Genomic DNA, 15,588 nt, shown 5'->3' on the forward strand with positions numbered 1-15,588 from the left:
TGAATAGCTTTAGCCATTTTACTTTGGGTCAAGCACTGGCGAATTTGTAGTTTTTGCATGTGAGCTATAGTTTTACACAAAAATACTTGCAAAATTTTCCATTCCAAAACCCAGATTTAAGGCATTTCTTAATAAAGCAGGAAGCAATATAAATTTATTGAAATACCAGTAATAACGTTATTATGAGGTACCTATAAGATGTCCTTCAAACAGTAAAACAAATTAAGCTGCTATACAATTGATACTTTTAAGGACATGACTGAAAACTAGCAACAGCAAAATTTTATTTGACACACGATATTTACATACTCTGCTTCCCATCCCACAACCTCAAATCTGAAAGTTTAACTCTTTTAAATATAGAAAAGGTTTTCATTTGGAGACTAAATTGAAACAGAGATCTTTTGGATATTTAGAGTAAATGACAATGTGGTGCCATTATGATATCCTATGGAGGATAATGCAATTTTTCCACTGGAAGGGGCATTAGGATCTTACATCCCTAAATGATTAGGGATCATTTTATCCAATCTTGTCATTTTTTAAATGAGGAAAGTGAGGCTCAAACAAGTGAAGCTACTTGCCCAGTGGTGGAAAGGGCATTCAGTTTGTAGTAAGAAAATTTAGGTTCTAATCATCACTCTACTCCTTACTGTGAGATAATATAGTTAAGTACTCTGAAAACCTTAAAGGGGTAGCTTTTTATATATGTAATTATATACGTAATTTTTTCGTGTGTGTGTGTGTGTGTGTGTGTGTGTGTGTGTGCGTGTGTGTGTATACACACACAGAGAGACAGAGGCAGAGGCAGAGAAACAGTGTGTCAGCTTTTAAAATTTGATTTAATAACACATTCTGGGTGTCAGTTTGCTCATATGTAAACTGAGTGGCTTTGGACTAGCACTTAGATGATTTTTCCGTTTCTTTTCCGATTTAATTCTATGATATGACTTATTTGGGTTTCACACCAAGCTCTCTGTGCCTTAAACAAGGAGGATGTAGCAAAGCCAGAATGCAAACACAGGTTCTCTGACTGTGCTCTTTTGACTATACCAAGTTATTATGTATAATTTTGGCCAGAACTGAAGGTTTGGAAAACGTAAGGGAAAGAGGCAGCCTGCTTGACTGATTTTATTACGCTTCTATTTTAGCCTATTAAAAAAGTTTAAGAGGTTGATTTAGACATTAAAAAGACTGATGCTGAAGGATTCTAGAAAACTGTTCCAGAGGCAAAAGTATTGCCCAGGGGCAGTGTGGTGGCAGGCAGCTTGTAGATCAAAGCAGCCAAAAATGACCAATGAGACAGTTCATTGGGAGTTAAAAATTAATCTTACATCATCTACTCATTTTCTTAGTATCAGGTTATTAACTACAGTTGGGCAATCTATCACAATAGTTTAGTTTTTGGAAAAATTGCTACACAGGAAATTTACACATGGCCTTAAGCTAGACTGAAAAAAGTCCTGACTTGAACTTTTTCCAGATCATATACTTAAAGATGGAAGAGAATTTAGGGATCCTCGAGTCCAACTGCCCTTATTTTGTACCTGAAGAAACTGAGACCTAGAGAATTTAGTAGTGAACTTGGAATTAGGAAGAGCTGGGCTGAAAACCCTCTTCATATCCTTTACTAGCTGGTAAATAATCTTAATCTTTTTCGTTCACAGATTCTCATTCACCCTATCAGGAAAATGGGAATAATAAGTGTCTTCCCAGGATTGTTGTGAGGATCAAACGAGATCATATATGTGAATCGTTTTTAACCATAGATTGTCACATCAATATTACTTATTATTATTGATTTGCTGAAGACATTAAGTAGGAGAGCCAACAGGAAACCCTACTATTCTGGATCCAAATTCGGAATTTTTCCCGTTTCAGCTCATCAGCATAATTGCATTATATATAGTAGAATTGGTCATTTTCATACCCCAACCGATGTATTTCCTTACCATCTCCTCCTTGCACTGTTAAAAGTGCCTTACTTCCTTAGTCCCATCATTTTACATTATCTTAGAACTAAAATAGACCTCAGAGGCTATCTATTCCAACCAGTACTTAACTCATGCTACAACATTCAGAGGTAATCATCATCCTGTCTCAGCTGGTGATGCAGGATTTTTTCTTTTGGTCAAATCAAGCCAGAACCTCCCTCCATTTCTCTAGTTCTGTATTCCTTCTTCTCATGAGTGACAGCCCTTAAATAGTACGGAATTCTATGAGGGCCAGAAGAATCAGGGCACCTCTCCAAGGTCTCTGTCTCAGCTTCCCCCATCTTCTTTGGGGGGAGTGGTGTGTAGGTGAGCCAGGGAGCACCTACCCACAATGAGTTTCAGCGTCAGCCCGACTAGCAGGGTGCTCTAAGGCATGTATGGGGGATGGGGCAGCTTAGTATTACTTTGCACCGTTCAAGCACATCGTATGAAAGTCTTGCAAAAACATGCACAGGGCGGTAGCTCTGATTCGTCCATCTGCAAATTCCCCTCAATTGTTCTTAGCATGTGGTGTTCTCGAACTTAAAACTGTAAAACACTATTTCAATATAAATTTTACTTTGCAACCCTACAGGGATCACTCTATGCATTTACAAACTTTATTTTGAGGAGGGCTTCACGAGTTTCACCCGCCTGCCAAAGGGGTCCTCCCTGGGCGCCTTCCCTCTTAGGTGCTTAGCTTAATAAATTCTCCTGGCTTGAAACGATTAAGAACCACCGCCCTCAAATAAACAGGACTCTGGTCGTCTCGCCGAGAAGGCTGTCCTGGCTACCGCCTCATTCACATACCAGGACGTCAAGTTACAGTAACATTGTTACTAAACCAGGTTGGCTGGGCCACCCGAGCCAGGTCAGCAGAATGGACTGTAGTCCTCGATGGAGCCAGCTTAAGAGGCCCTCGTTAAAGTCGAGATTTCAGCATGTGCCCCTCGGAAATTGGCCAAGGTTACCACTCAGGGCTCGATGGTTTGGATTGTCTGGCAGAGAAAATGTTAAAAATGCAAACTTAATTACTTAAAAAGCAGGTCTGTCCCCTCTCGCCCCGCCCACAGCCGATAGTTAAACATTCACCAGCACAGCCTAGTCTGGTCTCAATGAGTACCCCGCCCCAGCTCCTCCGAGCCAGTCGGTCCACAAGCGTTTGTTAAGCGCCCTACTACGTTGGTCCATTAGCATTCATCAAGTGCCTACTATGTGCCAGGAGCTAAGCGCTGGATACATAAACCGTCCGTGCCCTCAAGGAATTCGCAGGCCCACTACGTGCTCATCAGCATCCCTGGGTGGGTTCACTCGATCCCCAGAGGTACGACCCTCGGGTTAGCGCCTGGGGAAGGGTAGGTGGTACGGCTGCCCCCAACTAGGCATGCGCAGGGGGGAGGGGCGCGGAGGGGGGATGAGAGGAGGCCGTCGGAACGCGCAGGCGCGCGCACGGATCGGGCTCGCGGATCGGGCTCGCTCCCTCCGGCGGTGGCGGCGGCTGCGCCGTAGCTCCAAGTTGGGAAAAGGGGGAGGAGGGAGGGAGGATGAGCCAGAGCCTTGGGAGAGGGGCGGGGGCAGGAGGAGGAGGAGGAGGAGGAGGAGGAGGGGAAGCGGAAGCCATGTTGGAGTTTCTGCCGGGGCTCGGGGCTGCGAGCGTCCTTCTTCTCTCCCTGCGGGGGGCCTGGGCTTGAGGCGGGGCGGGGCCGGGCGGGGCGGGGAGGGGAGGTCGCGGACGGTTGGCCGAGATCGGCGGCGGGGTGAGAGCGGCCAGCGCGGCGGCGGGCCCCGCGTGCAGCCGGGGCGATTGTGACTGCCCGCCCCGGAGCGGCGGAGGCAGAGGCGGCGGCGGCGGAGGCGCCGGGCACAGAGCGGCGTCCGCTCTCCCTGTGTCCCCGGAGCGGCCCCCCCCCCTCCCCGGCCCCGGGAGGGAGGCGGGGGACCCCCTCGGACCCGCCATGAACCCCGGCTTCGATTTGTCCCGCCGGAACCCGCAGGAAGACTTCGAGCTGATCCAGCGCATCGGCAGCGGCACCTACGGGGACGTCTACAAGGTAAACGGCGGCGGCCGCCCCCGCCCCTCCCCCCAGCCCGCCCCTCCCCCCAGCCCGGGGCGCTCCCTCCCGAGCCCCCCAGTCTGAGAAGAGGCTCGCGAGAAACAAAGAACCGCCCCCCCCGACCCTCCACGGCCCTGGACCTGGCCCCGCAACTCGGGCTTCAGGGACACCCTTCCCCCGCCTGGCTCCCCGGGGGAGAGCCGGACTTGGGGAGGGGGCGGGCCCTCGGCATCTGCCAGCTGGCAGCGGGCTTGGCTGGGCGTTTGTTGCAATGGTGGGTGTCTGGTGTTCAAGTCGACGCTAGTTCGCCCGATGTCAAACCTGCGCCTTGGACGGACGGACAGACGGACGGACCGTGGGAGGAGGCGGCGGTGGCGGCGGCCCGGGAGTCCGCAGCCGCCCGTGCCTGGGATACTTACCCTCCTGGAGCCTTTCACGTACCACAGTAACCACCCCGCACGCAGCACCCACTGGTGCCCCCCTGCCCCTTGGCACTCACGTTTTGTTTTCATTGTTTCTTGGCACGATTCTCTCATAATGCCTTTCTTAGATGCATTAAAAGTGGGTTTATTTGGTGGACGGCCGACCTGAGAAAACAATAACTTCAATGTTTTCCGTAGGTGGAATCAGATTAATGCCTTACAAAACTTGCCTTTGTTAATAACCCAGGAATAGGGTTTTTTTTTTTCTCTCCCTCTTTTTTTTTTTTAAGTTGAACCGAGCACTTACGAAAAATACTGGTTTGACAAGGTTAGTCCATTGGTTATATGGCGTTCCTGTTTTAGAGGGGCCACTTCTAAATGTGAGGATAAATCACCCTTCAGCCAGCCAACTTAGCTCTTGGCGGCGACTTCGACTGCCGAGAAGGGAACCGAGAGCGTAGGGCCAAATGTGACAGCGCTTTTGATTTAGTTGAGTATCTCCTTACTGGTAACTAAAACTGAACACCTAAGGAAACAATCAACAAAAACTTCAAGCGTAGGTTTCAGTTTGATTTCTTCTTCATTCTCAGTTTATAAACTGAGTTTATTAGTACCTGATAAATATTGGTCACATATGTGTGTTCACACATCACACATGTTCACTATCACTTTATCATCAATTCATTTGAGAGCTTATGGTGCTAGTGTGGCCAACACATATCAAGTCTAAAGTGTTCTTCTGTTTATAAATAGTATATGTGAAGTGTTTATAAAGCATATAAATAAATAGGTAAAGTTGAGGAAAATTCCAAAAACAGGTGTATGATTTTTCATTTGCCCTGGTTTCTTCCCAGTCATTTTTAATTTGTTGTTAACTTTTTACAGTGATTAGTTATGTCAGTTCTTGGTGAAAATGGAAATGTCTATAAATATACAGTACTTACACAGGCAGTAGCTGTCCTCCTGAAATGTTGTATATAAATCAATCTTTCAAATATATTAAGGTTTTTAGAAAAAAATTGAGACCTTTAGTAAGGTATCCTTTGTAAGTGCAAATAATCACACTTTAGTTTTTTTCAAGTTTATATTTATTAAGAGGGTTGGGAAAGAAAGGGAATATACCTATAACTGAAAATGGAAAGATGGTAAAGGAGAATCCTAGTTTGAGTGGCAGTTAGTGAAGCCAACTTTTCTGGAGTGCTTATTATGCAAAACACTGTATCAGGTCCTTTGAAAGATGTACAAAAGCACAAAGTAACAGCAGGAATTGTTAGGATATACTAAAACCTTTTAAAATGATTTGTAATTTTGTGTTACTAGCCATTTCATTATATCAGTACTCAGGTACCAAAAAGTGCTTTAAAGTTGCTTAATACTTCAAGATAGAAGTAAATAGGTACAGTAGTTGAGTCTCAATTTTATATCAGTGAAATTAAGGCATGTTTTGAGTGTCATTGACTTTCTTTTGCAACATGCTGAGTTAATGTAGAGCTTTAAATAGAAATGGAGATACCTGACTCCTGTTGTACAGCTAGATCACACTTTCTGTTTTTGTACAGGCTTGCCAAACAACTATCAGGTAGTAGATTTTTGATTTCTTCCATCTAAGTGGAGCTTGAATCAGAAATCAAAAGGATAGAATGTCCTAGTTGTAGTGGTATCAGATCTTTGAATCATTCAGTTTACCTCCTGCCTGCTAAAATTACCCAGAGATTATACTACGCGTATGTGTTTTTTCACCTTAAAGCAAATGCCTGCTACTCATACAATTCTGTTGGTTAAAAGTCTCACTCTTTTGAGTGTTAAGCCCGGCTTGAAACAGTATCTTGCTCTGATTGAAAACAATCTTCTAAGTGGTTTATTTTAAAAAAAACAAGCATATAAGTAGTTTCTCCACTTTTCCTGTCAGCATTTATAGATTAAACACACAAAAAGGCATAAACAGAAGACATTTCAGTTAAGTCCTAGAAAGCTGATGTGCCAAGTCATAGAATTTTCAGGAATAATATTCTGTATTACTGCTGGTTATACTTAGCATTCTAGTAGCCCTTTTAAGCTTGGTCTTCTACAAAGAGCTCTTACTTTCTCAAAAAAAATTTATCTTTCTTTACGGAATAATCTTAGATTTATGTAATTTTGTTTTATAGTTGCAAACCATTAAGTCCATATTTAATTCATAATCTTAATGTGACATATATACACTTGGTAACAACCTGGACATGTTCATTAACCCTAGAGAAGAATGAAGAGAAAGCTGCTTTTGGGTTAAATAGAGCTCTGATGACTTCATTTTTGGAAAGTGGAAGGACAGAGAATCAGTAGGTTCATAAACTGTAAGGAATCCCAGAAGTTTAATCCAAACCTTCCCCCTCAACTTTTTTTAAACATAGAAGGAAACTGAGACCCATATAAATTGTGACTTCCCCAAGATTATGCAAGTAGAAAGTAGTAGGTTTTACAGCTGAAATTTTAACTCTGATTTTCCGATTCTTAGGTTCACCACTCTTTTCACTGACCCATGATTCTTTTTATAAATTGTTAGCATTGAAAGGAACCACTTAATCTCTCATTTTACATGTGAAGAAATTGAGACCCATTGAGATGCAATTTATAGATCTTTGAAAAGCAAAATGATAGAACAAGGTATTGTTTCGTTATAGGAACTCTCTGATCTCTTCAAGATTTCCCTGAGTACCATATTTATAATATAAGAGGGACACAAATATAACAGTATTTACTTTTCACTTATTTGTAAGCATTTTATATTTGTGCAATTAGTCTATTTAGTTAAAGTGGTATTATTGTCATACCTAAAGCTGTCATTCTTGCCTCTTCTATGTTCCTTTCTATCTCTGTATCACAAAATGAGTCAGATTACTTAGGCAGCATAATGTGGAAAGTGTTCTAGGTTTAGTCTTGGAGACACCTGGGACTGAGTCCCTCCTCAGGCACTTACTAGCTCTGTGACCCTGTGACATGGGTTTATTGTATGGATTAAATGAAATAATATGATATATAATAAGTGCTTTGCAAACCTTAAAAGTGCTTTATAAACGTTTACTATTATCATTTTTCCTGAGGGTTGAAATGGAAGAAAATCAAGCATTTTTAAAAATATGTATTCGAGGTATAAAATAGGATAAAACATTGTTTTGTCTCCTCCAATGGCTTCTTTCTATCCCCTAAATAACAATGATAGTAATATATTTATATAGTTCTTAAAAGTTTGCAAATCTCATTCTTAACAACTCAAAGGGGTGTATAGTGCAAGTTGAACAAAGGAGAGAACTGAGACTCATGAAGTACAGTGATTGCCAGGGTTCATGTAATTGGTAAGTGCTAAAGCTAGGATTTGAACCCAGAGCTGCTTATTCAAAGCATGTGACATTTTTTTTCTGTTCCTTGGTGATATAATTTACTTAACATGATTTAAGATAGTGGAATGATAGATTTGTTTGGGCTGGCAGTGTGTGAAGGGACCTATGTGTTTTTAAGAGTCCCAACTCCTTCATTGTCCAATGAGACAGCTTTAGTCTCGAGGGCAAATAAAGTATCTTTTCCAAGACTGCAGTAGGTAGGGAATAATCAAACCAGGGTTTGCACATAGATCCTCTGCCTCCAAACTTTTTGCTCTCCCTAATATAACATATTGCATTGTAGCTTCAGAACAGTTTTCTTGCCATATCCACCAGGATGACTTGTTCACATCTCAGACTCATCCAAAATGGAACTCATCATTACAGTTCAAGATGTCACAGTAATTTCAAAATAATCTTTTGAGTCCTCCACTGTTCTTCTCCAATTGCCTTATTTCCCTTGTTCCTCACATAAGTGATATGAAACATTTTTACTAGTGGTGGTAAAGAATGGAAAACAGTCAAGAAATAACTGTAGGGTAGCAATCATATGATTTTAACTTAAAAGTTGATTAGAGATCTGTAACTGTTAATGTGCAAATTTTATCAAAAGCAAATGTTGATATATTTATGTGCTACCTCTCCTCTCTTCTTTTTGAATTTCCTACTTTGGTTTATGGTACTGTCATTTTCATAGTAACCCACACTGGAAACCATGGGATTATTTTAACTGTCCCCTTACACAACAAAATCCTGTTGATTCCACTGTCTTTCAAACTTATTCCCTCCCTTTCTCTTTAATAGTTGAGGCCTTCATACTTTCCCTCAAAATATTGTAATAATTATTCTTTAGTGGTTTCACTGCTTTCAGTTTCTTTGCCCCTCTGTTCCATCTGATAAACTACTGCCAGATTAATTTTCCCAAGCACTGTGACATGTTGCCTGCCTTTGCCTACCAATTAAAGTCCACACTTAGCTGGCATTCAAAAATCTACATTCTGACCCTTGCCTGGCTTTTTCCAATATGGTCTACCCCTGTCCCTTTCATATATCCTATGTTTCAGATAAACAGCTATTTGCTGCTTCTAGAACATTTTCCCCTCACTCAATATTTTCTTTACCTGAAACATTCCCTTACACTTTACCTACCTCTATCTTCAAGGCTCTGCTAAAATGTCACTGTCTTGTAACCTTCTGAAAGTAGCTTTCCCTCTTCCAAATTCCTGTGCACATAGTGTATGTACAAATTATTGAATCAGATGTTGATGTACTCATATGTGCCTCTTCCCTTTGTAGTTCTCTTATGGCATTTACCACTTTGTCTTTAAATTATTTGTTTAATCTTTCCCCTCCTAGATTATAAACTCCTTGCCACAGGTATTAGCATAGTATGAATAAAAAAGGAGACCTTTCCTTCTAGTTAGTGAAAAAGTGACAGTGATAGAAAAGAAAAGGAAATGGATCTTTGATAAGTGATATGTCAGTTTCTTGTGATGTCAAAGCAGTGTATTTGACTTGTAAGACCAGGAATATTTTACAGGGTTGTGTAATCTGCAGAATTCTTGATAAATCTTTTAGAGCCAGTAATTGTCAGACATTGTCTTTCTTGGACTCATTATATAAGAGAGATATGAAGAACATAAAGAAGGTTCAGAAGAGAAGAACAAAGATAAAAAAAATAGAAAGAGTTAACTTGTTTGGAGTGGTAGTGGAAAGATCACCAGCTCTGCTGACTTTGAATTTCATATCTTGGTTCTAACTTGTTCTGTGACTTTAGGCAGTTTCAGTGAGTTTCAGTTTTCTCATGTCTAAAATGTACCAGATAGATGGTCATCATCCAGCTTTAACACATTGTGATTTCTGCACAGATGAGGCAAAGAGACAAGATTATTTAACTTGGAAAAAAAAAGTATTGAAGGATAAATGAACATGTCTTAAGATTTATGAAGCGAATAAAGGCAGCACAGAGTAGTACAGAGGTGGTAAACACTTAGGCATAACACTCCCAGGAGTGGCCTGAACCAGATTAACATGTAATTGGGAAGTGTTTAACAAAGTAAATAAAAATAAAATATAACATGTAATGTAAATGTGCAGTTTTCAAAGTCAGTATGCAAGGTGATCCTTACATCCTTCCCTCCTTTTCTATTTGAGTGTGACAACTGCTGTAGTGGGAAGAGAGCTGAACTTGCAGGTAGGAAGAACTCCAGTCTTTCATCAGATTCTCATTAGCTGTGTCACCATAGGAAAATCACCTAACTTCTCTGAGCTTTACTTTTCTCTTCAGTCAAATGGGGATAAATGCTGGTAAGTAAATTCCTCAACACCTCTCAGGTTTATTGAGGTTCGAATAAAATGTTTATAAACCTGAGAATACTATATAAATGTCAGTAATTATTTTAAAAAAATATGAAGGGTGAATGGATGGTGACTAGTTCATCTTATTGAGGGCAAAACTAGAGAAAAAGGATCTAAGCTTCAGGAGTATGGCTTGTTAGACAAAGGATTTCCTGTCATTTGCTATGTGAATGGGCAGGCCAGACAATTATGGGATCTCCTCTGGAAAACTCATGAAAAAGTCAGGTTTCATACCATTTTTTAGTTTAATTATGATTCTGTCACAAGTCACGGAGATGTTCTTTTTAGTTATGTGATTAGTTATTATTCATCTTCTTTAAAAGCATATCTAACATTTTAATTTGGAGGATGAGTTGTGATTCTTTTTTGACATGTTTTTTTCTAGATATTTATGAAATTATACCATTGTACTGCTACATGTTTAATTATATTTTTCTTCACTTTCTTTGTGAACTGTTTAGTAATACATTATACTAATAACTGTATGAGAATAAGAGAGGAGAATAAATGAAAAAGTTGTTGGGAAAAAAGGTTAGAACAGGTCTAAAAACTTACTAAATGTTCAAACTGAGGTACTAGGCTTCCTTGATTTTTGTGTCTGAGCTCCTAGTATGGAAAGAGGAAGCAATCTGATCTTCATATTCATATTCCAGAGTTTCAATTAAGGGTGTGTGCATTTTAAAGTATTAATGGTAACTTTTTGTAAATCTTGTATTAAATGAAATTTGCATAGACTTAATGCAAGTAACAGTTTAATGTCTGTCTCGGTAGAATTTTAGAGGTCATCTCTTCTAGCTTCATTTTACAAATGAGGAAACTAAAGCCTTGAGAGACTAAATGACTTGTGTACCTGAGGTACCCAACAGTTAGTTAGGGTCACTTTAATTCTGATTTTGAAATTTAACACCTTAGCATGTATCTGTTATTTTAAAATGCTATTTACAAAATAGTGTTTCTAAGTGTGTAGTGAAGTTGTTCAGTCTATATCAGTTACGTCCAACTCTTCATGACCCCATTTGGGGTTTTCTTGGAAGAGATAGAGTGGTTTATCATTTCTTTCTCCAGCTTGTTTTATAGATGAGGAAAAGGGCAAAGAGGGTTAAATGACTTTCCTTGAGACACATAGCTTAGTGAGTGTCTAAAGCCAATTTTGAGCTTGGGTCTTTGTGACTCCTGGCTTTGGTACTTTATCCACTATGACACCTAGCTGTAGGGGGAGAAAACACTGAATTACCTCGAGGTGTCAGAAGCTCTGTGTTCAGATTTGGTCTCTGATGCTATTCATACTTGTAGAAGGTTTGAACGGAGCCCTTAACTCATATAGGCCTCTCTGTCCTTTATAAAATGAGGGAGTTGGACAAGACCTTTAAAGTCACTTTTTATCCTAAAATACATGCTCTAGCATGAATTCATTGAGTTCATCTTTTTAGTAATTAAGTGCCTACCATTTGCAAAATGTCTTTGCTGGGTACTGGGGGATACAAAAATGAAAAGTGAAAATCTCTTCTCCCACAGAGCTTGCTATCCTTGATAGAGATATTGAAGAAAGAGGCCCTTTGGCCAGCCTGGACTCCATTCAAGGATCCCTTTGACACATTGGCTATGTGACCAAGATGTTTGATTTCTCAGTGTCCTCAGACTACATAAGACTATAAGGTGAAGAATAGTTGTGAATCTTTGCTGACACAAGTTTCTACCCTCTGCCACCAAGTATATTTAAGGCATGCTGCTAGCTGTTGAGAATACTTAGGGAAAAAAATGACAGTCCTTGTCCTCAAGAAAATTAGAGTCTAAAAAGGTTTTTTTTAATTTCATTTTAATTTTTTTTTTATTTTCAGTGTTCCACAATCACTGCCATACAACCTAGATTTTTTTCTTTCCCTCCCTCTCCCTCCCTCCCTCCTACTTCCCTTCTCCCTCCCTGAGACGGCATACAATTTTATATAGGTTCTACACATACATTCCTATTAAATACATTTTCACCATAGTCATGTTGTATAGAAGAATTAAAATGAGTGGGAGAAATCATATAACAAACCAAAACGTAACACAAAAGAAAATGGTCTGCTAGGATCTGCGATTGAATTCCATAGTTGTTTCTCTGGATGTGGAAGACATTTTGCCTTAAAAGACCACTGGGAATTTTTTAAGTCCTTGTATTGCAATGAAGTTCTAAGTCTACTAGAAAATATCCTTGCACAATGTGGTTGTTGGTATGTACAAAGTTTCCTGGTTCTGCTCCTTTCACTCAGCATCAGGTCATATAAGTCTTGCCAGGCCTCTCTAAAGTCTTCCTGTTCATCATTTCTTATATCACAATAGTATTCTATTACATTCATATACTTTAATTTATTCAGCCATTCCCCAGTTGATGGGCATCCCCTTGATTTCCAGTTTTTGGCCACTACAAAGAGAGCTGCTATAAATATTTTTGTACATGTAGGACCCTTTCCCATTTTTATGATCTCTTGGGGATACAGTCCTAGAAGTGGTATTGCTGGGTCAAAGAATATGCACATTTTTGTAGCCCTTTGGGCATAATTCTAAATTGCTCTCCAGAATGGTTGGATCAGCTCACAGCTCCACCAACAATGAATTAATGTTCCAGTTCTCCCACATCTTCTCCAACATTTATCATCTTCCTGTTCTGTCATGTTAGTCAATCTGATAGGTGTGATGTGGTATCTCAGAGTTGTTTTGATTTGCATCTCTCTAATCAGTAGTGATTTAGAGCATTTTTTCACATGCCAAATATATTTTTAATTTCTTGCTCTGAAAACTGCCTGTTCATATCCTTTGAACATTTATCCATTGGGGAATTAAAAAGGTTTTTGATTCCAAGGAGAATACTGAGGTTACTTGTATCAGGAAAAGTGTTCTGAATACTTAAAGCATTTTTGGTTTTGCCTTTTAATCAGTCAAAGGTAATAAACTACATTCTAAACTCTTTATAATGGGTGACTGGTGCTGCTGAATCATGTTAAATGTTGTTTTTGAAGTCAAGGACACTGCAAATCCACAATAAAAATAATTCTATTGTGCATTTAAAATTTCTTTATCAGAGACCTACAAAATAACACCTCAAGCACTGTACATGGAACATATAGTAATACTTAAATTATTTACAGGCCTCTTTCCTGCAACTTCAGTTAGCTTGGAATGTTAAAAATACAATCTCATAGGCAGCAAAATGAGGCACCCTGAAATAATGTCAGATTCATTCATCACTAAAACTTACTGTCTCTTTACTCATAGCAGAGCTGCCAGATTTAACAGCAGCTGCTAGTTAGTAGGTGGCTCAATGGATATAATGCTGGGCCTAGAATCAGGAAGACCAGCATTCAAATCCAGCTTCAGAAACTCACTAGCTGTGTGATCCTGGGCAAGTCACTTAACCTCTGTTTAACTTAATCCCCTGGAGAAGGAAATGGCAAACCACTCCAGTATCTTTGGCAAGGAAACCCCATGGACAGTATTGGTATGTTATGGTCCACAGGGTCATGAAGAGTTGGACATGACTAAACAACAAGAACAAAAGAGAGCTGCCAGATACTTTTTCACAATCTATGTTTATTCTTATTTTACATAGAATTCTATGAAGCAGAAGCCATTTCTCAGTCATGTTTTATGCTCCTGACCATTCATTGCTATTTTTCCCCTGTCAAAAAATATTTTTATAAATCATGTTAATGTTCAGAACTTCTTGAAAATTGTCTGGTCTCTCCATTTCCTTCTCCATTTTAGTTAGATGAATTATACGTACTGTTTTAAACTACTTTAGTATTTAGAATGTCTATGATTTCCCTTAGTACATTACACTTGATATTTTTTTCCCTCTCTCCCCAAAATAAAAATTCTCATGGGCTTCATGGAAATGGCTATTCATGGATTTGTTGTCAGAATGACCTGGGTTCAAATGAGGCTGCTTTAGAACTTTTCTCATTATGTGACCCTAGGCAAGTCACTTAAGCTCAGTTTCCATGTAAGGTTGGACTCAAATGCTGCATCTAAGGGCCCTTAGGAGCTCTGAATATGTGAATTTAGAGATTTAGAGAGGCTGATCACTGATCAACGTACACAGAGATTATTGCCTGCATTTCTGGCTTGACATAGGACATGACAGAACTTGTTCTCTACTGGTAGAGTTTAGGACCAAGGGTTACCTTCACAATCATGGCAGAGAGATTGTAAGTTAGAGCATTTCTTTATTCTTATAATTCAAAAGAAAATTCCTTATCAATAGTAGTAACTGTATTTGCTACTTAAAGCTTTGGAGATGTTATAATTTAGCTGAAACTTTTTTCATTATTTACTGATTAGTAAAAGTGTTTAGCTAAACTGTTTAGCTAAATAACCTTACCTATATAACATTGATTTTAATTGAAAATATCTTAAGAAAATATCTTAAGAAAAGCTAAAAATGATCATTACAACAGTTAAGCATTTATTCCCTATGTAATGATGTGCGTAGGTAATACTATATGTATGTCAATAATAGGCATCCCCCCACTTTTGTGTGTTACCTTTCTCCATTAAATTGTAAGCTCCTTGAGGACAGGAGCTGTCTTTATTTGTACCCCTAGTACTTAGCACAGCACTTAGTAGGTGCTTCGTAAATGTTTATTACATTGTGTGCAAATATGATGAACAAACACGTGAGGGGCTGTGCTCTGAGCAGTGACAGACATTACTTTAGGCTATACCATTTTGCTTCCTTATCACGTGTATCAAATTAACGTACTGAGGGAAATCACAGACATTCCTTAAATGAAACATAGTTCAAATAAAACCTTATAATTTAGAAACTCACATGTTCTGAGTTCAAATGGTCCACATTTATTTTTGATCATATCTCATTTAGGAAATAAATTTCAGATAATAATAGCTAGCATTTATATTGTGCTTACTATCAGTCAGGCACTGTGCTATGTTAGCTTTACAATTATTATTCATTTGATGCTCACAGTGACTCCAAGGAGGTGAGTGCTGTTATTATCTTTAGTTTATGGTTCCTCAACCTTATTCTATCCTCTGCATCACTTTGCAGTGTATCTCAAATATATCTTTTTCTTTGTTATTTAAATACCTAAGACATGAGAAATGAAAACTGGTCACTTGATATGCTGTGTCTTAAAATTCCTACATACCAACATTTAAACTTTGAGGTCACAAATAATAAATTAAAAAAAAAAACTATTGAGAGGCCTCTAAATGGTATTGTTTCCTTTTTTAAAAAAAAAAACCAAACAGGTAGACTTAAGCACCTAGTTCTTAAATGCATTTATCATTTGTTCTTTGAAACAACACAGTAACATAGGTACTATAGCTGTTATCCCATTTTACAAATGAGAAGACTAAGACCCAGAAAGATTACCTCCAGTTTATGTTGTATATATCTTGTACGTACTCAAATAAATATTTATGA

The 15,588-nt window shown here is 39.3% G+C and overlaps 1 protein-coding gene and 1 long non-coding RNA gene across 6 annotated transcripts in view; one reads left to right on the forward strand and one right to left on the reverse strand.

Annotated features, from left to right (window-relative positions):
- Positions 1 to 260: 260 nt before the first annotated feature.
- Positions 261 to 4,012, reverse strand: LOC140521106 (uncharacterized). The gene is made up of 2 exons (XR_011972798.1): positions 3,924 to 4,012; positions 261 to 2,971 (listed from the first exon to the last, which is right to left on the reverse strand). It is a non-coding gene; the product is annotated as an uncharacterized lncRNA (long non-coding RNA).
- MAP4K3 (mitogen-activated protein kinase kinase kinase kinase 3) overlaps positions 3,102 to 15,588 on the forward strand; it is a 191,158-nt gene continuing 178,671 nt past the window's right edge. The window contains exon 1 of one of the 5 annotated variants that reach the window (XM_072635804.1): positions 3,102 to 3,297. In XM_072635804.1, the coding sequence (XP_072491905.1) occupies positions 3,187 to 3,297 (111 nt within the window). In that variant the 5' untranslated portion in view covers positions 3,102 to 3,186. Of the gene's footprint in view, positions 3,298 to 3,694; positions 4,025 to 15,588 lie in introns of those variants that run through there. The other 4 variants (XM_072635807.1, XM_072635806.1, XM_072635808.1 and 1 more) reach the window with 4 other exon arrangements.

Source organism: Notamacropus eugenii, chromosome 1, assembly GCF_028372415.1.
Source record: "Notamacropus eugenii isolate mMacEug1 chromosome 1, mMacEug1.pri_v2, whole genome shotgun sequence".
Lineage (NCBI taxonomy): Eukaryota > Metazoa > Chordata > Mammalia > Diprotodontia > Macropodidae > Notamacropus > Notamacropus eugenii.